At 43.7% G+C, this 24397-nt stretch overlaps 1 protein-coding gene across 1 annotated transcript in view; it reads right to left on the bottom strand.

Moving 5' to 3' along the window:
- Nucleotides 1-450: 450 nt before the first annotated feature.
- The window catches only part of cep126 (centrosomal protein 126), a 56925-nt gene continuing 32978 nt past the window's right edge, over nucleotides 451-24397 (bottom strand). Inside the window, exons 8-13 of the mRNA XM_042294987.1 lie at nucleotides 20697-20825; nucleotides 15421-15530; nucleotides 14118-14175; nucleotides 1350-1643; nucleotides 1141-1205; nucleotides 451-1013 (exon numbers count right to left, since the gene is read on the bottom strand). Of these exons, the coding sequence (XP_042150921.1) occupies nucleotides 930-1013; nucleotides 1141-1205; nucleotides 1350-1643; nucleotides 14118-14175; nucleotides 15421-15530; nucleotides 20697-20825 (740 nt within the window). The 3' untranslated portion in view covers nucleotides 451-929. The remainder of the gene's footprint in view (nucleotides 1014-1140; nucleotides 1206-1349; nucleotides 1644-14117; nucleotides 14176-15420; nucleotides 15531-20696; nucleotides 20826-24397) is intronic.

The raw sequence follows: 24397 nt of genomic DNA, 5'->3' as shown, positions 1-24397 counted from the left end.
ACCTCTGATCAACTGGCCCCCAACAACAATCAACACACACACACCTCTGATCAACTGGCCCAACAACAATCAACACACACACCTCTGATCAACTGGCCCCCAACAACAATCAACACACACACCTCTGATCAACTGGCCCCCAACAACAATCAACACACACACCTCTGATCAACTGGCCCCCAACAACAATCAACACACACACCTCTGATCAACTGGCCCCCAACAACAATCAACACACACACCTCTGATCAACTGGCCCCCAACAACAATCAACACACACACACCTCTGATCAAGTTGAATTGAATGGTATTGAAAAGACTGTTGCCGTTGCACCACACAAACGGGTTTCACATCTTATCCTTTAGACAAGAGGTAACTTGTGACCCCCTAGAGGACAATCCGCAACAAACGGCGTCACCTTTCAGAAACGGAACTAAACGTGAGGACAGAATGACTTTATTTTGCTTCATCATTATCAAGATTAGTTTACACACTGACACACATCAGTATACAATCCTATTGGTATCATTGTGTACAATACAATGGTACCAATACGATACACAATACATTGTGTACAATCATTGTGTACAATATATACACACACCGCACAATTTTTCAGGAAAATAAATATATTTATTCAATACAAAAATAATCTCTATCAATTAAAGGCCAAAACCAAATAGCAAAGCCTGGCTGTATATAAGACTGAAGCTATAATGTGTAAATAAGTCAATATAAGTACTGTCATTTGATAATGGACTTATTCACAGTCCTGGGTTGTGAAGTCTTCATCCCAGCAGAGAGAGTTAGTGGTGGTGCTGAAACTCGGGGAGGGTTATTATAAAGATATTTTTGCAGCAGTGTATAAGGTTGGAGTGAAGCACAAGCTGACAGAGTGACATTCAGGCGGCCATATTGGACCGTTGTGTCAGAATCTCCTCTGGGTTCTCGGGCGGTTGTCGGTGGAGACCGTGCGGTGTTTACGGTGGGCAGCACCCGTCCCTTCCTCTGTCTGGGAGGAGACAGGAAACGGTCATGTTTAACAACACTCAGAGTCAACGATCATCTACAAATGAATTCAAATCAATCACAAGTGTTGGTACAAACATTTATTCTTTCAAAACCACAGAGATACTCACAAAGGGCGCTTCACCACATAGGAAAGCTTTATCTGCAGGGCTGCCTCCAGCTGAGGCCTGCACATCTGCAATGTATCACAATATCATGTCAGAGAGCGAGTAGGGGGTGGAGACGAGACCACTGGAAAACTCTGGGCTCTAGTTAGGGTCCCTAGACATGGGCAGTAACAAGCTGATCAAAGTTGGGTTCGTTGCAGGGTTGTACTCACATTGCAGCCGACGATTGAGTCGATTCAGGGACAGCAGCACTTTCTGCTCCTCCAGGGAGATGTTGGTGATGGTGGAGACCTGGCCCTGCTCTTGGGCTTGGTGTCCCCGGGCTTGGTGCCCCTGGTGCCCCCGGGCGTGGTGCCCCTGGCTGTGGCTGGTAGTGATCGATTGGCCCTGGTGCTGGCTGTGACCTCCACCTGGCTCTAGCCTCTGGGATGGCACCGTCTCCTTGGCAAACACTATATCACTGTCTGCCAGCAGGCCTTCACTGTGGGCCTCCACTTCTGCATACTCTGAACCAAAAAGCACAGTCAATCCAGTCAGCACAGACCACACAGTCAATCCAGGCAGCACAGACCACACAGTCACAACTGTCAAAACAGTCAACACGGTCACTGTCAAAATAGTCAATACAGACAACACAGTCAGTATAGTCAACACAGACAGTATAGTCAACACAGACAACACAGTCAGTATAGTCAATACAGACAACACCGTCAGTATAGTCAACACAGACAGTATAGTCAACACAGACAACACAGTCAGTATAGTCAATACAGACAACACCGTCAGTATAGTCAACACAGACAACACAGTCAGTATAGTCAATACAGACAACACCGTCAGTATAGTCAACACAGACAACACAGTCAGTATAGTCAATACAGACAGTATAGTCAACACAGACAACACAGTCAGTATAGTCAACACAGACAGTATAGTCAACACAGACAACACCGTCAGTAGAGTCAACACAGACAACACCGTCAGTATAGTCAATACAGACAACACCGTCAGTATAGTCAATACAGACAACACCGTCAGTATAGTCAATACAGACAACACCGTCAGTATAGTCAATACAGACAACACCGTCAGTATAGTCAATACAGACAACACCGTCAGTATAGTCAATACAGACAACACCATCAGTATAGTCAACACAGACAACACAGTCATCGCAGTCTACATAGACATCAAGGTCAACAAATATATAACAAAGTCAACACAGTAAAGACAGTCAACATAGTAAAGACAGTCAACATAGTAATTACAGTCAACACAGTAAAGACAGTCAACACAGTAAAGACAGTCAGCATAGTAATCACAGTCAACACAGTAAAGACAGTCAACACGGTCAAGACAGTCAACACAGTAAAGACAGTCAACACAGTAAAGACAGTCAACACAGTCAGCACAGTAAAGACAGTCAACATAGTAATCACAGTCAGCACAGTAAAGACAGTCAACACAGTAAAGACAGCCAACACAGTAAAGACAGTCAACACAGTAATGACAGTCAACACAGTAATGACAGTCAACACACACACGTATTTTGTCTCCATGTGTCTATCGCCGATCAGAACATTGACCGATTAGCAACTAGCTGTCCTCTCAAGAGGAAGCTTCTAAAAACTAAAAACAATTGTTCAAATAAATTATGCAAAAGAGATGGCAAACATGTTAAGCTGCTCAGCTGATTGGTTGACATACAGTAAATTGAGAAATGTAAACAACAAAAAAAATCACAAAAAGAGGATAAATGATATAAAACACAATGGGAAAAACCTTTGGAGTACCGTAAATCATGACAACACAAACCTTTGGAGTACCGTAAATCATGACAACACAAACCTTTGGAGTACCGTAAATCATGACAACACAAACCTTTGGAGTACCGTAAATCATGACAACACAAACCTTTGGAGTACCGTAAATCATGACAACACAAACCTTTGGAGTACCGTAAATCATTACAACACAAATCTTTGGCTATGGCCAATCATTTCAATCACCATTTCCCTGGGAAAGTGGACAAACTGAAAGTGAAGTGAATTGACAACACTGAACAGTGAGCCATCATAGTTTTGTATAAAATATCTAATAATGAAAGAGAAGGATCGCTGTTCTGAATTTGGTCACGTTTGTGTGGAAGAGGTGGAAAACCTATTGTTATCCATCAATAATGATGAGCCACCAGGTATAGACAACCTAGATGGTAAACTATAGACAACCTAGATGGTCAACTATTGTTATCTATCAATAATGATGAGCCACCAGGTATAGACAACCTAGATGGTAAACTATAGACAACCTAGATGGTCAACTATTGTTATCTATCAATAATGATGAGCCACCAGGTATAGACAACCTAGATGGTAAACTATAGACAACCTAGATGGTAAACTATAGAGAATGGTAGCAGACTGTATTACCACCAGGTATAGACAACCTAGATGGTAAACTATAGAGAATGGTAGCAGACTGTATTACCACCAGGTATAGACAACCTAGATGGTCAACTATAGAGAATGGTAGCAGACTGTATAGACAACCTAGATGGTAAACTATAGAGAATGGTAGCAGACTGTATTGCCACCCCTATTGACCATATCTTTAACCAAAGCCTAAAGGAGTGTCTGTCCACAGGCGTGGAAGGACCTAAAGGATTTCCACTGCTTAAAAATAGTAAAGCACCCTTTGCTGGCCCCAACAGCCGCCCAATCAGTTTGCTGCCTGTTCTTAGTAAACAGATGGAGACGACACAATGCTAACCGCTAACTTTCAGCTTATAGAGGAGAACACTCCACTTGCACTGCACTGACTCAGATGACTGCTGATTGTTTAAAAGACATGGCTAATATGATGATAGTTGGAGCTGTTATTGTTAGATTTCAGTGCAGCCTTTGATGTTATTGATCATAAATTGTTACTAAAAAAAAATCCACTTTTCTATGGCTTTACACCACCTGTCATCACATGGTTGGTTATTTAGCAATAGAACCCAGAGAGTATTCTTTAATAGAAGCTTCTCTAACATCATATGTACAGTGCGGTGTCCCTCAGGGTAATTTCCTTGAGCCGTTACTCTTCTCCAGATTTACAAATGATTTGCCGCTGGTCTTACAGACAGCTAGAATGACGGATGTATGAGGATGTTTCCACACTCTTACAGGCAGCAGGAATGACGGATGTATGAGGATGTTTCCACACTCTTAGAGGCAGCTAGAATGACGGATGTATGAGGATGTTTACACACTCTACACGTCAGCACCCAAAGCCAACGAGCTACCTGGAATTCTAAATAAGGAGTTACAGTCAATTAATAATGAATAAATACATCTCAGACTAAAAGCATTGTACCTGGTTCAAAACATTCTCTAAGACCTAAACCGGTGTTGTACATAAAAGGGTGTGACCATTGAACAAGTTGAGGAAGCTAAACTCCTAGGAGTAACATTGGATGGTCAATTATCATAGTAATATTGGCAAAGTTGTTTTGAAGATGGGGAGAGACGTCTGTAAAAAGAAAAATCTGCATTTTATTTTTTACAAAAAACAACTGTACTAGGTTCAGCCTCTGGTATATTCCCCATCTTGATTACAGTCCAGAAATATGGTCAAGTGCAGCAAGGAAAGACCCAGAAAAGCTTCAGCTGGCTGAAAACAAAGCACCACACCTTGCCCTTAACTGCACACACAGAAGTAACATCAACAACATGAATGAGAGTCTTTCCTGGTTGAGGGTTGACAAGAGATTAACTGCTTCTCTTTATTGTTTTTATGAGAAATAATACTGTGATGAAAATGTCATATTGTCTGCATTATCAAATAACATTCAGCTCAGACACCCATACATACCCCACTAGACCTACCACCAGGGGTCTCTTCAGACACCCATACATACCCCACTAGACCTACCACCAGGGGTCTCTTCAGACACCCATACATACCCCACTAGACCTACCACCAGGGGTCTCTTCAGACACCCATACATACCCCACTAGACCTACCACCAGGGTCTCTTCAGACACCCATACATACCCCACTAGACCTACCACCAGGGGTCTCTTCAGACACCCATACATACCCCACTAGACCTACCACCAGGGGTCTCTTCAGACACCCATACATACCCCACTAGACCTACCACCAGGGGTCTCTTCAGACACCCATACATACCCCACTAGACCTACCACCAGGGGTCTCTTCAGACACCCATACATACCCCACTAGACCTACCACCAGGGGTCTCTTCAGACACCCATACATACCCCACTAGACCTACCACCAGGGGTCTCTTCAGACACCCATACATACCCCACTAGACCTACCACCAGGGGTCTCTTCAGACACCCATACATACCCCACTAGACCTACCACCAGGGGTCTCTTCAGACACCCATACATACCCCACTAGACCTACCACCAGGGGTCTCTTCAGACACCCATACATACCCCACTAGACCTACCACCAGGGGTCTCTTCAGACACCCATACATACCCCACTAGACCTACCACCAGGGGTCTCTTCAGACACCCATACATACCCCACTAGACCTACCACCAGGGGTCTCTTCAGACACCCATACATACCCCACTAGACATGCCACCAGGGGTCTCTTCAGACACCCATACATACCCCACTAGACCTACCACCAGGGGTCTCTTCAGACACCCATACATACCCCACTAGACCTACCACCAGGGGTCTCTTCAGACACTCATACATACCCCACTAGACATGCCACCAGGGGTCTCTTCAGACACCCATACATACCCCACTAGACATGCCACCAGGGGTCTCTTCACATTCCCCAAGTCCAAAACGAACTCACGGCAACACACAGTATTATACCAACTAGACATGCCACCAGGGGTCTCTTTACAGTCCCCAAGTCCAAAACGAACTCACAGCAACAGACAGTTTTATACAGAGCCGCGATCACATGGAACTCACTACCATCTCCAGTTACTCAAGCAAACAGTAACATTACCTTTAAAACACAGATTAAAAAACAACTAATTGAACAACATTTATTAACAACAAGCTTGCCATAAAAAAGGGTTATTGACTCACATTTCAGCTTTTACATTTTTATTAATTTGTAAAAATGTAAAAAACATAATTCCACTTTGACATTATGTGGTATTGTGTGTAGGCCAGTGCCAAACACATCTCAATTTAATACATTTTCAATTCAGGCTGTAACACATCAAAATGTGGGAAAAGTCAAGGGGTGAGACTACTTTGTGAAGTTGCTGTAGATCATAGAATTTCCTCAGCTATCAGTGCTGTGTTACTTGTCATGTTTTGTGCTTTAGTGCTTTGTTTCATGTTTTGTGTTTTCTGAGGACCCCAGGAAGAGTAGCTGCTGCTTCCGCAAAGGCTAACGGAGATCCCAATAACACATAAACACAGTGAACATAGACAATACAGTCAGCACAGTCAACATGGACAATACAGTCAGCACAGTCAACATGGACAATACAGTCAGCACAGTCAACATGGACAATACAGTCAACATGGACAATACAGTCAGCACAGTCAACATGGACAACACAGTCAACATGGACAATACAGTCAGCACAGTCAACATGGACAATACAGTCAGCACAGTCAACACGGACAATACAGTCTGCACAGTCAACACGGACAATACAGTCAGCACAGTCAACATGGACAATACAGTCAGCACAGTCAACATGGACAATACAGTCAGCACAGTCAACATGGACAATACAGTCAGCACAGTCAACATGGACAATACAGTCAGCACAGTCAACACAGACAACACAGTCAACATGGACAACACAGTCAGCACAGTCAACATGGACAATACAGTCAGCACAGTCAGCACAGTCAACATGGACAATACAGTCAGCACAGTCAACATGGACAATACAGTCAGCACAGTCAACATGGACAATACAGTCAGCACAGTCAACATGGACAACACAGTCAACATGGACAACACAGTCAGCACAGTCATCATGGACAATACAGTCAGCACAGTCAACATGGACAATACAGTCAGCAAAGTCAACATGGACAATACAGTCAGCACAGTCAACATGGACAACACAGTCAACATGGACAACACAGTCAGCACAGTCAACATGGACAATACAGTCAGCACTGTCAACATGGACAATACAGTCAACATGGACAACACAGTCAGCACAGTCAACATGGACAATACAGTCAGCACAGTCAACATGGACAATACAGTCAACATGACAATACAGTCAGCACAGTCAACATGGACAATACAGTCAGCACAGTCAACATGGACAACACAGTCAGCACAGTCAACATGGACAATACAGTCAGCACTGTCAACATGGACAATACAGTCAGCACAGTCAACATGGACAACACAGTCAGCACAGTCAACATGGACAATACAGTCAGCACAGTCAACATGGACAATACAGTCAGCACAGTCAACATGGACAACACAGTCCGCACAGTCAACATGGACAATACAGTCAGCACTGTCAACATGGACAATACAGTCAGCACAGTCAACATGGACAACACAGTCAGCACAGTCAACATGGACAATACAGTCAGCACAGTCAACATGGACAATACAGTCAACATGACAATACAGTCAGCACAGTCAACATGGACACTACAGTCAGCACAGTCAACATGGACAATACACTCAGCACAGTCAACATGGACAATACAGTCAGCACAGTCAACATGGACAATACAGTCGTCACAGTCAACATAGACAATACAGTCAACACAGTCAACATGGACAATACAGTCAACATGGACAATACAGTCAGCACAGTCAACATGGACAATACAGTCAGCACAGTCAACATGGACAATACAGTCAGCACAGTCAACATGGACAATACAGTCAGCAAAGTCGACACAGAAATACAGTCGACATAGACAATACAGTCAGCACAGTCAACATGGACACTACAGTCAGCACAGTCAACATGGACAATACACTCAGCACAGTCAACATGGACAATACAGTCAGCACAGTCAACATGGACAATACAGTCAGCACAGTCAACATGGACACTACAGTCAGCACAGTCAACATGGACAATACAGTCAACATGGACAGCACAGTCAACATGGACAATACAGTCAGCACAGTCAACATGGACAATGCAGTCAACATGGACAGCACAGTCAACATGGACAATACAGTCAGCACAGTCAACATGGACAATACAGTCAACATGGACAGCACAGTCAACATGGACAATACAGTCAGCACGGTCAACTTGGACAATACAGTCATCACAGTCAACATGGACAATACAGTCAGCATAGACAATACAGTCAGCACAGTCAACATGGACAATACAGTCAGCATGGACAATACAGTCAGCACAGTCAACATGGACAATACAGTCAGAAAAGTCAACACAGAAATACAGTCAACATAGACAATACAGTCAGCACAGTCAACATGGACACTACAGTCAGTACAGTCAACATGGACACTACAGTCAGCACAGTCAACATGGACACTACAGTCAGCACAGTCAACATGGACACTACAGTCAGCACAGTCAACATGGACAATACAGTCAGCACAGTCAACATGGACAATACAGTCAACATGGACAGCACAGTCAACATGGACAATACAGTCAGCACAGTCAACATGGACAATACAGTCAACATGGACAGCACAGTCAACATGGACAGCACAGTCAACATGGACAATACAGTCAGCACAGTCAACATGGACAATACAGTCAGCACAGTCAACATGGACAATACAGTCAGCACAGTCAACTTGGACAATACAGTCATCACAGTCAACATGGACAATACAGTCAGCACAGTCAACAAGGAACAATACAGTCAGCACAGTCAACATAGACAATACAGTCATCACAGTCAACATGGACAATACAGTCAGCACAGTCAACATGGACAATACAGTCAATATGGACAGCACAGTCAACATGGACAATACAGTCAGCACAGTCAACATGGACAATAGTCAGCACAGTCAACATGGACAATACAGTCAACATGGACAATACAGTCAGCACAGTCAATGTGGACAATACAGTCAACATGGACAATACAGTCACGTCAACGGGACAATACAGTCAGCACGGTCAACTTGGACAATACAGTCATCACACAGTCAACATAGACAATACAGTCAGCACAGTCAACATGGACAATACAGTCAGCACAGTCAACATGGACAATACAGTCAGCACAGTCAACATGGACAATACAGTCAACGTGGACAGCACAGTCAACATGGACAATACAGTCAGCACAGTCAACGTGGACAGCACAGTCAACATGGACAATACAGTCAGCACAGTCAACGTGGACAATACAGTCAGCACAGTCAACAAGGAACAATACAGTCAGCACAGTCAACATGGACAATACAGTCAGCACAGTCAACATGGACAATACAGTCAGCACAGTCAACATGGACAATACAGTCAGCAAAGTCGACACAGAAATACAGTCAACATAGACAATACAGTCAGCACAGTCAACATGGACACTACAGTCAGTACAGTCAACATGGACACTACAGTCAGCACAGTCAACATGGACACTACAGTCAGCACAGTCAACATGGACACTACAGTCAGCACAGTCAACATGGACAATACAGTCAGCACAGTCAACATGGACAATACAGTCAACATGGACAGCACAGTCAACATGGATAATACAGTCAGCACAGTCAACATGGACAATACAGTCAACATGGACAGCACAGTCAACATGGACAGCACAGTCAACATGGACAATACAGTCAGCACAGTCAACATGGACAATACAGTCAGCACAGTCAACATGGACAATACAGTCAGCACAGTCAACTTGGACAATACAGTCATCACAGTCAACATGGACAATACAGTCAGCACAGTCAACAAGGAACAATACAGTCAGCACAGTCAACATAGACAATACAGTCATCACAGTCAACATGGACAATACAGTCAGCACAGTCAACATGGACAATACAGTCAATATGGACAGCACAGTCAACATGGACAATACAGTCAGCACAGTCAACATAGACAATACAGTCAACACAGTCAACATGGACAATACAGTCAACATGGACAATACAGTCAGCACAGTCAACGTGGACAATACAGTCAGCACGGTCAACGTGGACAATACAGTCAGCACGGTCAACTTGGACAATACAGTCATAACAGTCAACATAGACAATACAGTCAGCACAGTCAACATGGACAATACAGTCAGCACAGTCAACATGGACAATACAGTCAGCACAGTCAACATGGACACTACAGTCAGCACAGTCAACATGGACACTACAGTCAGCACAGTCAACGTGGACAGCACAGTCAACATGGACAATACAGTCAGCACAGTCAACGTGGACAATACAGTCAGCACGGTCAACGTGGACAATACCGTCAGCACAGTCAACATGAACAATACAGTCAGCACAGTCAACATGGACAATACAGTCCACACAGTCAACATGGACAGCACAGTCAACATGGACAATACAGTCAGCACAGTCAACATGGACAATACAGTCAGCACAGTCAACATGGACAATACAGCCAACATGGACATTAGTCAGCACAGTCAACATGGACAATACAGTCAGCACAGTCAACATGGACAATACAGTCAGCACAGTCAACATGGACAATACAGTCAGCACAGTCAACATGGACAATACAGTCAACATGGACATTACAGTCAGCACAGTCAACATGGACAATACAGTCAGCACAGTCAACATGGACAATACAGTCAGCTCAGTCAACATGGACAATACAGTCAGCACGGTCAACGTGGACAATACCGTCAGCACAGTCAACATGAACAATATCAGCACAGTCAACATGGACAATACAGTCCACACAGTCAACATGGACAGCACAGTCAACATGGACAATACAGTCAGCACAGTCAACATGGACAATACAGTCAGCACAGTCAACATGGACAATACAGCCAACATGGACATTAGTCAGCACAGTCAACATGGACAATACAGTCAGCACAGTCAACATGGACAATACAGTCAGCACAGTCAACATGGACAATACAGTCAGCACAGTCAACATGGACAATACAGTCAACATGGACAATACAGTCAGCACAGTCAACATGGACAATACAGTCAGCACAGTCAACATGGACAATACAGTCAGCACAGTCAACATGGACAATACAGTCAGCACAGTCAACATGGACAATACAGTCAGCACAGTCAACATGGACAATACAGTCAGCACAGTCAACATGGACAATACAGTCAACATGGACAATACAGTCAGCACAGTCAACATGGACAATACAGTCAGCACAGTCAACATGGACAATACAGTCAGCACAGTCAACATGGACAATACAGTCAGCACAGTCAACATGGACAATACAGTCAGCACAGTCAACATGGACAATACAGTCAGCACAGTCAACATGGACAATACAGTCAACATGGACAATACAGTCAGCACAGTCAACATGGACAATACAGTCAGCACAGTCAACATGGACAATACAGTCAGCACAGTCAACATGGACAATACAGTCAGCACAGTCAACATGGACAATACAGTCAACATGGACAGCACAGTCAACATGGACAATACAGTCAGCACAGTCAACATGGACAATACAGTCAGCACAGTCAACATGGACAATACAGTCAGCACAGTCAACATGGACAATACAGTCAACATGGACAATACAGTCAGCACAGTCAACATGGACAATACAGTCAGCACAGTCAACATGGACAATACAGTCAGCACAGTCAACATGGACAATACAGTCAGCACAGTCAACATGGACAATACAGTCAGCACAGTCAACATGGACACTACAGTCAGCACAGTCAACATGGACACTACAGTCAGCACAGTCAACGTGGACAATACAGTCAGCACGGTCAACGTGGACAATACAGTCAGCACGGTCAACGTGGACAATACAGTCATCACAGTCAACTTGGACAATACAGTCATCACAGTCAACATAGACAATACAGTCATCACAGTCAACATGGACAATACCGTCAGCACAGTCAACATGGACAATACAGTCAGCACAGTCAACATGGACAATACAGTCCACACAGTCAACATGGACAGCACAGTCAACATGGACAATACAGTCAGCACAGTCAACATGGACAATACAGTCAGCATGGTCAACATGGACAATACAGTCAGCACAGTCAACATGGACAATACAGTCAACATAGTGAACATGGACAATACAGTCAGCAAAGTTGACACAGAAATACAGTCAACATAGACAATACAGTCAGTACAGTCAACATAGACAATACAGTCAGTACAGTCAACATGGACAATACAGTCAGCACAGTCAACACAGAAATCACAGTCATCATAGACAATACAGTCAACATAGAAATCACAGTCAACATAGACAATACAGTCAACATAGAAATCACAGTCAACATAGACAATACAGTCAGCACAGTCAACATGGACAATAGTCAGCACAGTCAACATGGACAATACAGTCAACACAGTCAACATGGACAATACAGTCAGCACAGTCAACATGGACAATACAGTCAGCACAGTCAACATGGACAATACAGTCAGCTCAGTCAACATGGACAATACAGTCAGCACAGTCAACATGGACAATGCAGTCAACATGGACAATACAGTCAACACAGTCAACATAGTCAACACAGTCAACATGGACAGCACAGTCAACATGGACAATACAGTCATCACAGTCAACATGGACAATACAGTCTACATAGAAATATCAAAACAGTCAACATAGACAATACAGTCAGCACAGTCAACATGGACAATACAGTCAACATAGTCAACACAGACAATACAGTCAGAAAAATCAGTCAACACAGACAACATATACCATACACTGTCCAGTTTATTAGGTACCCCACCCATGTCATGAAAATGGAACGCTCCTACAGACAGTGAGCCATGTGGCCGTGGCTTGCTATATAAAGAAGGCAGACAGGCATCGAGGCATTCAAGTGACCTTGGTATGATCGATGCATTCAAGTGACCTTGGTATGATCGAGGCATTCAAGTGACCTTGGTATGATCGAGGCATTCAAGTGACCTTGGTATGATCGAGGCATTCAAGTGACCTTGGTATGATCGAGGCATTCAAGTGACCTTGGTATGATCGAGGCAAGCAACTGTTGGCCTGGTATGGTTCCCAATCAGAGGCAGCTGTCTATCATTGTCTCTGATTGGGGATCATATTTAGGCAGCCTTTTCCCACTGGGTTTTTGTGGGATCTTGTTTTTGTGTAGTTGCCTGTGGGCACTTCATGACTTCACGTTTCGTTTGTTTCTGTATTTTGTTTTTGTGAGTTTCATTTATTAAAACATGTGGAACTCTACGCAGTCTGCGCCTTCGTCCATTTATTCTAACAACGACCGTGACACTATTGCAGCAGACGACCACACCGGGTTCCTATCAGCTAAAAACAAGAAGAACCGGCTCCAGTTGGGCACGCCTGAGTCCATGGACCCGTCCTGCTCGGTGTCAACGGTTCCCGCTGATGGCAGTGGGGTGTCCAATCTGCAGCAACTGAGTGATGTTATCGTATCAGCGTGGACCAACATCCCTGTGAAACGTTTTCCACAGGTAGAATCCATGCTCCAAAGCATTCAGGCTGTTCTGGAGGCAAAGGGGTTACGAACCGGTACTATATGGGTGTACCTAATAAACTGGCTGGTGGGTGTACATTACAGTCAACACAGTCAGTATTGACGTTAGTCTGGAATCAAGCAGCACATTTAGCGCTGATGTTAATGTCACAACAAATACTCCAGGTGTCCAGCAAAACTCCAGAGAAATACCGCCTTACGTATAGATACACACTACTTATACACACATTACCACAGATACTCCCATACCTTCATGTTGAGGGGTTGAAATACCGCCTTACGTATAGATACACACTACTTATACACACATTACCACAGATACTCCCATACCTTCATGTTGACGTGTCAGGTCATGTTTGCTGTGTAATGGTGTTATCAGCACCATGGTCTGTGGAAAACAAAACACATACAGACGTGAAGAGAAAGTGTATTTACAATGTTCTGCAGCAGATTCTGTCTTCATCATGAAGTCATTGTGTTCTACTCTGTTACATACAATAAAATACAGTTAATAAACTACCGTGTACACTTAACTAATTAACTACACGTGTTGTAACAGATAAACATGACTATACAGCAGAACGCATACTACACTAGTCACCCTGTCAAAAACTACAGCCCGACCTGACAATAAAGAGACCCAGTCACAGTCCCTGCCTTCCCAGTGAAGTGCCATATTGACCCGGACTCAAACGCAACAAGTTCTAAAACCCCCTGTGTTCACACTAGGATATCAACTATCCCACAATGCAACTGAAGTGCCCAATGCATGCAGCTACCTGAACTGTCATGTACAACTGGCATGTAGTCTGAGACTGAGATTAGGAGGGTACCAACCAACCTATCTGAGACTGAGATTAGGAGGGTACCTGACAGTCTATCTGAGACTGAGATTAGGAGGGTACCAACCAGTCCACCTGAGACTGAGATTAGGAGGGTACCTGACAGCCTACCTGAGACTGAGATTAGGAGGGTACCAACCAGTCCACCTGAGACTGAGATTAGGAGGGTACCAACCAGTCCACCTGAGACTGAGATTAGGAGGGTACCTGACAGCCTACCTGAGACTGAGATTAGGAGGGTACAAACCAACCTATCTGAGACTGAGATTAAGAGGGTACCAACCAGTCCACCTGAGACTGAGATTAGGAGGGTACCTGACAGTCTATCTGAGACTGAGATTAGGAGGGTACAACCAGCCCACCTGAGACTGAGATTAGAGTGTTTGAGGGGATCAGTTTGAGCAAGGCCAGATACAAAATCGCTAATCTTGGTCACATAATGAGTAGTTATTTGGGTTGGACGGGGATTTGTGCAATGCTGCAATGTGCCTGTATTCATGTACCTGGGACTGTGAGGGTAGAGGAAGGGAAGCCTGTACCTGAGACTGTGAGGGTAGAGGAAGGGAAGCCTGTACCTGAGACTGGGAGGGTAGAGGAAGGGAAGCCTGTACCTGAGACTGGGAGGGTAGAGGCAGGGAAGCCTGTACCTGAGACTGTGAGGGTAGAGGAAGGGAAGCCTGTACCTGAGACTGTGAGGGTAGAGGAAGGGAAGCCTGTACCTGAGACTGTGAGGGTAGAGGAAGGGAATCCTGTACCTGGGACTGTGAGGGTAGAGGAAGGGAAGCCTGTACCTGAGACTGGGAGGGTAGAGGCAGCCTTCTGTTCCCTGAGCCAGTTGTTCCTCTCCTCCTGGCCCCACTACCACGACTCTCCTGGGGTCGTCTCCTCACCACGCTCCTGGCTGATCACAATAATATAGAATAATGCTAAATAAATGTGCATTTATTACCAATGAGGTAATCAAATGTTCCATAATTGTTTTTTTTAAAGGAAATTGCATCGTCAGAGAAACAAATCAAATGGATGAAATACTTAATAGAATGTGAGTTATCAGTGTCACATGTGTACTACTACTAGGAGGTCGACCGATTAATCGGAATGGCCGATTAATTAGGGCCGATTTCAAGTTTTCATAACAATCGGTAATCTGCATTTTTGGACACATCGTGGCCGATTACATTGCACTCCACGAGGAGACTGTGCAGCAATGAGCCATGGTAAGGTGCTAGCTAGCATTAAACTTATCTTATAAAAAACAATCAATCTCCACATAATCACTAGCTAACTACACATGGTTGATGATATTACTAGTTTATCTAGCTTGTCCTGCGTTGCATATAAATCGATGCGGTGCCTGTTAATTTATCATTGAATCACAGCCTACTTCTCCAAACGGGTGATTTAACAAGTGCATTCGTGAAAAAAGCACTGTCGTTGCACCAATGTGTACCTAACCATAAACATCAACGCTTTTCTTAAAATCAATATACAAGTATATGTTTTTAAACCTGCATATTTAGTTAATATTGCCTGCTAACATGAATTTATTTTGACTAGGGAAATTGTGTCACTTCTCTTGCGTTCTGTGCAATAGAGTCAGGGTAAATGCAGCAGTTTCGGCCACCTGACTCGTTGCGAACTGGGTGAAGACCATTTCTTCCTAACAAAGACAGCCAACTTCGCCAAACGGGGGATGATTTACCAAAAGAGCATTTGCGAAAAAAGCACAATCGTTGCACGACTGTACCTAACCATAAACATCAACGCCTTTCTTAAAATCAATACACAGAAGTATATATTTTTAAACATGCATATTTAGTTAAAAGAAATTCATGTTAGCAGGCAATATTAAACTCGGTCAATTGTGTCACTTCTCTTGCGTTCGTTGCACGCAGAGTCAGGGTATATGCAACAGTTTGGGCCACCTGGCTCGTTGCAAACTAATTTGCCAGAATTTTACGTAATTATGAGAACATTGAATTATGAGATAACATTGAAGGTTGTGCAATGTAACAGGAATATTTAGACTGATGGATGCCACCCGTTAGATAAAATACGGAACGGTTCCGTATTTCACTGAAAGAATAAACGTTTTGTTTTCGAAATGATAGTTTCCGGATTTGACCATATTAATGACCGAAGGCTCGTATTTCTGTGTGTTATTATATTATAATTAAGTCTATGATTTGATAGAGCAGTCTGACTGAGCGGTGGTAGGCAGCAGCAGGCTCATTAGCGTTCATTCAAACAGCACTTTCCTGCGTTTGCCAGCAGCTCTTCGGAATGCTTCAAGCATTGAGCTGTTTATGACTTCAAGCCTATCAACTCCCGAGATTAGGCTGGCAATACTAAAGTACCTATTAGAACATCCAATAGTCAAAGGTTAATGAAATACAAATGGTATAGAGAGAAATAGTCCTATAATAACTACAACCTAAAACTTCTTACCTGGGAATATTGAAGACTCATGTTAAAGGAACCACCAGCTTTCATATGTTCTCATGTTCTGAGCAAGGAACTTAAACGTTAGCTTTCTTACATAGCACATATTGCACTTTTACTTTCTTCTCCAACACTTTGTTTTTGCATTATTTAAACCAAATTGAACATGTTTCATTATTTATTTGAGACTAACTTGATTTTATTGATGTATTATATTAAGTTTAAATAAAAGTATTCATTCAGTATTGTTGTAATTGTCATTGTATATATATATATATATATATATAAAATAAAAAAATAAAAAATAATAAAAAATAAAAAAAAATCGGCCAATTAATCTGTATCGGCTTTTTTTGGTCCTCCAATATTGGTATCGGCGTTGAAAAATCATAGTCGGTCGACCTCTAGCAACTACTAACAAGTTTACTTCAAAATGGCGCTCTTTGACAGACAGATAATATTACGAGGTTTTGAGGCTGCATGCCAGATGGTACCCTATTCCCTACATCAGGGGCAACTCCAGTCCTCAGGGGACTGATTGGTGTCACGCCAGATGGTACCCTATTCCCTACATCAGGTCCACCTCCAGTCCTCAGGGGACTGATTGGTGTCACGCCAGATGGTACCCTATTCCCTACATCAGGGGCACCTCCAGTCCTCAGGGGACTGATTGGTGTCATGCCAGATGGTACCCTATTCCCTACATCAGGGGCACCTCCAGTCCTCAGGGGACTGATTGGTGTCACATCTGTTGCATCCTCGAAAACCACTGTGATGATGATGATGATTATTATTATTTGACCCTGCTGGTCATCTATGAACATTTGAACATCTTGGCCATGTTCTGTTATAATCTCCACCCGGCACAGCCAGAAGAGGACTGGCCACCCCACATACCCTGGTTCCTCTCTAGATTTCTTCCTAGGTTTTGGCCTTTCTAGGGAGTTTCCCTAGCCACCGTGCTTCTACGCCTGCATTGCTTGCTGTTTGGGATTTAGGCTGGGTTTCTGTACAGCACTTTGTGCCATCGGCTGATGTAAAAAGGGCTTTATAAATACATTTGACTGACAGTTTTAACCCAGCCCCAGCTAACACACCTGACAACAATAATTAACTAGTTATGATCTTCAGTTTAGATTGAAATAAGTTTAATCAGCTGTGTTGGCTAGGGATGTGGGATAAGTGTGACACCAATTAGGCACCCGAGGAATTGCCCATCCCTTCCCTTTGCATTCGGAAATTATTCAGACTCCTTGACTTTATTCACAGTTACAGACTTATTCTCAAATTTATTGAACATTTTTGTATTTTTTTTCTCCAATCTAAACTAAATACCCCATAATGAAGAAGCAAAAAAAGGTTTGTATAAATGTTTTCGGGAAAAACAAGAAAAAATCAATTAAATATCACATTTACATAAGTATTCAGACCCTTTACTCAGTACTTTGTTGAAGAACCTTTGGCAGCTATTACAGCCTTGTGTTTTCTTGGGTATGACGCTACAAGCTTGACACACCTGTATTTGGAGAGTTTCTCCTATTCTTCTCTGCAGATCCTCTCAAGTTATTTTCAGGTCTCTCCAGAGATGTTCAATCGGGTTGAAGTCTAGGCTCTGGCTGGGCCACTGAAGGACATCAGATACTTGTCCCGAAGCCACTCCAGCATCGTCTTGGCTGTGTGCTTAGGGTCATTGTCCTTTTGGAAGTTCAACCTTGGCCCCAGTCAGATAATCCTGTGCGCTTTAGAGCAGGTTTTCATCAAGAATCTCTCTGTACTTGGCTCCGTTCATCTTTCCCTTGATCCTGACTAGTCTCCCAGTCCCTGCCACTGAAAAACGTCCCCACAGCATAATGCTGCCACCACCATGCTTCACCGTAGGGATGGTGCCAGGTTTCCTCCAAACATGACACTTGGTATTCAGGCCAAAGAGTTCAATCTTGGTTTCATCAGACCAGAGAATCTTGTTTCTCATGGTCTGAGAGTCTTAAGGTGCCTTTTGTCAAACTCCAAGCAGGCTGTCATGTGCCTTTTACTGAGGAGTGGCTTCCGCCTGGTCACTCTACCATAAAGGCCTGATTTCTGGAGTGCTGCAGAGATGGTTGTCCTTCTCCCATCTCCACAGAGGAACTCTAGAGCACTGTCAGAGTGACCATCAGGTTCTTGGTCACCTCCCTGACCAAGGCTCTTCTCCCCCAATTGCTCAGTTTGTCCGGGCGGCCAGCTCTAGGAAGAGTCTCGGTGGTTCCAAACTTCTTCCATTTAAGAATGATGGAGGCCACTGTGTTCTTGGGGACCTTCAATGCTACGGACATTTTTTGGTACCTTCCCCAGATCTGTGCCTCGATACAATCCTGGCTCGGAGCTCTACGGACAATTCCTTCGACCTCATGGCTTGGTTTTTGCTCTGACATGCACTGTCAACTGTGTGGCCTTCTATAGACAGGTGTGTGCCTTTCCAAATCATGTCCAATCAATTGAATTAACCACAGGTGGAATCTGTGTGGCAGGTAGCCTAGTGGTTAGAGCGTTCCGCCAGTAACCAAAAGGTTGCTGGATCGAATCCCCGAGGTGACAAGGTCAAAATCTGTCATTCTGCCCCTGATCAACCCACTGTTCCACGGGCGCCGAAGACGTGGATGTTGAATATGGCAGCTCCTCACACCTCTCTGATTCAGAGGGCTTGGGTTAAATGTGGAAGACCCATTTGAGTTCAATGCATTCAGTTGTACAACTGACTAGGTATCCCCCCCCAATCAAGTTGTAGAAACATCAAGGATGATCAATGGAAACAGGATGTATCTGAGCTCAATTTCAAGTCTCATAGCGAAGGGTCTGAATAAGGTATTTCATTTTTTTATACATTTGCAAAAATGTCTAAAAACCTGGTTTCACTTTGTCATTATGGGGTATTGTGATGTCATTATGGGGTATTGTGATGTCATTATGGGGTATTGTGATGTCATTAAGGGGTATTGTGATGTCATTAAGGGGTATTGTGATGTCATTATGGGGTGATGTGGGTATTGTGATGTGATGTCATTATGGGGTATTGTGATGTCCATTAAGGGGTATTGTGATGTCATTAAGGGGTATTGTGATGTCATTATGGTGGTATTGTGATGTCATTAAGGGGTATTGTGATGTCATTAAGGGGTATTGTGATGTCATTATGGGGTATTGTGATGTCATTATGGGGTATTGTGATGTCATTATGGGGTATTGTGATGTCATTAAGGGGTATTGTGATGTCATTAAGGGGTATTGTGATGTCATTATGGGGTATTGTGATGTCATTAAGGGGTATTGTGATGTCATTATGGGGTATTGTGATGTCATTATGGGGTATTGTGATGTCATTAAGGGGTATTGTGATGTCATTAAGGGGTATTGTGATGTCATTATGGTGTATTGTGATGTCATTATGGGGTATTGTGATGTCATTAAGGGGTATTGTGATGTCATTAAGGGGTATTGTGATGTCATTATGGGGAATTGTGTGTAGATTGATGAGGAAAAACATGAATTTAATCCATTTCAGAATAAATCTGTAACGTAGTGCACAAAATAGGGAATAGGGTGCAATTTGGGATGCAACCTAGGTCAAATCTTATTTGACCTTTCTTACCATTGGTTGGGGAGAGGAAGAAGTCTCCCATCGTGGTGATGGCTTTAACTCCGTTGATCAGGCAGTCCCCGTTGATAGTAACGCGAGACAGGTTGGCACGTGCTTGAGGCAGGACAGTTATAGGGTCACCTAAAGAGACAAAACAGCAAGTCAGAGGTTCCTAGTTTCCCTCCCTGCTCCAGATTCGGTTATGAAAAACCTGTAGTTTCTCTCCAAACTATCCCAAAAACAAAAACATGACCCAAAAATAAGGACATTTTCACCATTATAGTGATCCCATATGTGGTGGTGAGTGGTACAGGGGGGGCCAATAAAACACAGTGTATCGATACAACTGAAGAAGAAGCTTTCCCAAGAAATGTTTTCATACCTAAAGAATCTCAAACAAAGTTACAAACTGGCAGCCACACAAAGAGAGTACTGTCCCGTCAAAAGGGTTTCTGTTGGACTAGCCAACAGCACAAGGTGCAGTGAGTTCAGTGGGGAGGCTTTAGGTCACTGGGTCCTCAGTACTTTCCATGTAAAAAAAAAAAAGAGCAGTTTAAAATATATTTCCAAAAGCAGGTGGATGACATCAGTCATAAATTACATACAATAAAAATAACTAACTACTATGCATTTAACGATTCAACATTACATATCGGCCCCCGGTTCAAATGGATGAACTGCGAATGCATCGGAGCCTAAACCGATCCAAATGAAGCATGCATTGGTCAGAAAACTAATTCAAACTTCAGGAATCAATGGTTCACTGTTGTTTTTAACTCATTTAGTTTTATTCTGAAAATACCTCATCTGAATTTAACACATCTTTACTAATGCTGCAGAAATGTGTTTGAAAAGCAGTATCCAGATCCATCAGATGTAGCCATCACAATATAGTAGCCATATCTACCAACGTTCCAAAGGCTGGGCCTAATATAGTGTATAAGAGGTCAGGCTGGGCCTAATATAGTGTATAAGAGGTCAGGCTGGGCATTGGACACTGTGCTATCTAACCTCCAAACAAGCTTCAATGCCATACAACACTCCTTCCGTGGCCTCCAACTGCTCTTAAACGCTAGTAAAACCAAATGCATGCTTTTCAACCGATCGCTGCCTGCACCCGCATGCCCGACTAGCATCACCACCCTGGATGGTTCCGACCTTGAATATGTGGACATCTATAAGTACCTAGGTGTCTGGCTAGACTGCAAACTCTCCTTCCAGACTCATACCAAACATCTCCAATCGAAAATCAAATCAAGAGTCGGCTTTCTATTCCGCAACAAAGCCTCCTTCACTCACGCCGCCAAGCTTACCCTAGTAAAACTGACTATCCTACCGATCCTCGACTTCGGCGATGTCATCTACAAAATGGCTTCAACACTCTACTCAGCAAACTGGATGCAGTCTATCACAGTGCCATCCGTTTTGTCACTAAAGGGTTATACCACCCACCACTGTTGACTTGTATGCTCTAGTCGGCTGGCCCTCGTTAATTAGTCGCCAGACCCACTGGCTCCAGGTCATCTACAAGTCCATGCTAGGTAAAGCTCCGCCTTATCTCAGTTCACTGGTCACGATGGCAACACCCATCCGTAGCACGCGCTAGCAGGTGTATCTCACTGATCATCCCTAAAGCCAAAATTTGGCCAAGTACTCTGCTGCCTGTGACTGGAACGAATTGCAAAAATCGCTGAGTTGGAGACTTTATCTCCCTCACCAACTTCAAACATCAGCTGGATCTGAGCAGCTAACCGATCGCTGCAGCTGTACATAGTCTATTGGTAAATAGCCCACCCATTTTCACCTACCTCATCCCCATACTGTTTTTATTTATTTACTTTTCTGCTCTTTTGCACACCAATATCTCTACCTGTACATGACCATCTGATCATTTATCACTCCAGTGTTAATCTGCAAAATTGTAATTATTTGCCTACCTCCTCATGCCTTTTGCACACATTGTATATAGAATCCCACCTTTGTTTTCTACTGTGTTATTGACTTGTTAATTGTTTATTCCATGTGTAACTCTGTGTTGTCTGCCCACACTGCTATGCTTTATCTTGGTCAGGTCGCAGTTGCAAATGAGAACTTGTTCTCAACTAACCTACCTGGTTAAATAAAGGTGAAAAAAATAAATAAAAATAAGAGGTCAGGCTGGGCCTAATACAGTGTATAAGAGGTCAGGCTGGGCCTAATATAGTGTATAAGAGGTCAGGCTGGGCCTAATATAGTGTATAAGAGGTCAGGCTGGGCCTAATACAGTGTATAAGAGGTCAGGCTGGGCCTAATATAGTGTATAAGAGGTCAGGCTGGGCCTAATATAGTGTATAAGAGGTCAGGCTGGGCCTAATATAGTGTATAAGAGGTCAGGCTGGGCCTAATATAGTGTATAAGAGGTCAGGCTGGTTCTAATATAGTGTATAAGAGGTCAGGCTGGGCCTAATATAGTGTATAAGAGGTCAGGCTGGGCCTAATATAGTGTATAAGAGGTCAGGCTGGGCCTAATATAGTGTATAAGAGGTCAGGCTGGGCCTAATATAGTGGATAAGAGGTCAGGCTGGGCCTAATATAGTGTATAAGAGGTCAGGCTGGGCCTAATATAGTGTATAAGAGGTCAGGCTGGGCCTAATATAGTGTATAAGAGGTTAGGCTGGGCCTAATATAGTGTATAAGAGGTCAAGCTGGGCCTAATATAGTGTATAAGAGGTCAGGCTGGGCCTAATATAGTGTATAAGAGGTCAGGCTAGGCCTAATATAGTGTATAAGAGGTCAGGCTGGGCCTAATATAGTGTATAAGAGGTCAGGCTGGGCCTAATATAGTGTATAAGAGGTCAGGCTAAATATAGTGTATAAGAGGTCAGGCTGGGCCTAATATAGTGTATAAGAGGTGGGTCTAATATAGTGTATAAGAGGTCAGGCTGGGCCTAATATAGTGTATAAGAGGTCAGGCTGGGCCTAATATAGTGTATAAGAGGTCAGACTGGGCCTAATATAGTGTATAAGAGGTCATACAATACGTTTTGTAGTGATTCCTCTGTTGACGATGTAAAGAATATTTGCTGGTCTGCTGGTCTGTGGTGTAATGAGGAGCAACCAGACGCTGCTGGTCTGTGGTGTGTAATGAGGAGCAACCAGACGCTGCTGGTCTGTGGTATGTAATGAGGAGCAACCAGACGCTGCTGGTCTGTGGTGTGTAATGAGGAGCAACCAGGCGCTGCTGGTCTGTGGTGATAAATGAGGAGCAACCAGACGCTGCTGGTCTGTGGTGTGTAATGAGGAGCAACCAGACGCTGCTGGTCTGTGGTGTGTAATGAGGAGCAACCAGACGCTGCTGGTCTGTGGTGTGTAATGAGGAGCAACCAGACGCTGCTGGTCTGTGGTGTGTAATGAGGAGCAACCAGACGCTGCTGGTCTGTGGTGTGTAATGAGGAGCAACCAGACGCTGCTGGTCTGTAATGAGGAGCAACCAGACGCTACTGGTCTGTGGTGTGTAATGAGGAGCAACCAGATGCTGCTGGTCTGTGGTGTGTAATGAGGAGCAACCAGATGCTGCTGGTCTGTGGTGTGTAATGAGCAGCAACCAGACACTGCTGGTCTGGTGTGTAATGAGGAGCAACCAGACGCTGCTGGTCTGTGGTGTGTAATGAGGAGCAACCAGACGCTGCTGGTCTGTGGTGTGTAATGAGGAGCAACCAGACGCTGCTGGTCTG

Source organism: Oncorhynchus tshawytscha, linkage group LG13 (assembly GCF_018296145.1).
Source record: "Oncorhynchus tshawytscha isolate Ot180627B linkage group LG13, Otsh_v2.0, whole genome shotgun sequence".
Classification (NCBI taxonomy): Eukaryota; Metazoa; Chordata; class Actinopteri; order Salmoniformes; family Salmonidae; genus Oncorhynchus; species Oncorhynchus tshawytscha.
The sequence above is the reverse complement of the archived record's forward strand: the minus strand, read 5'-3'. Positions and strand labels throughout refer to the sequence as shown.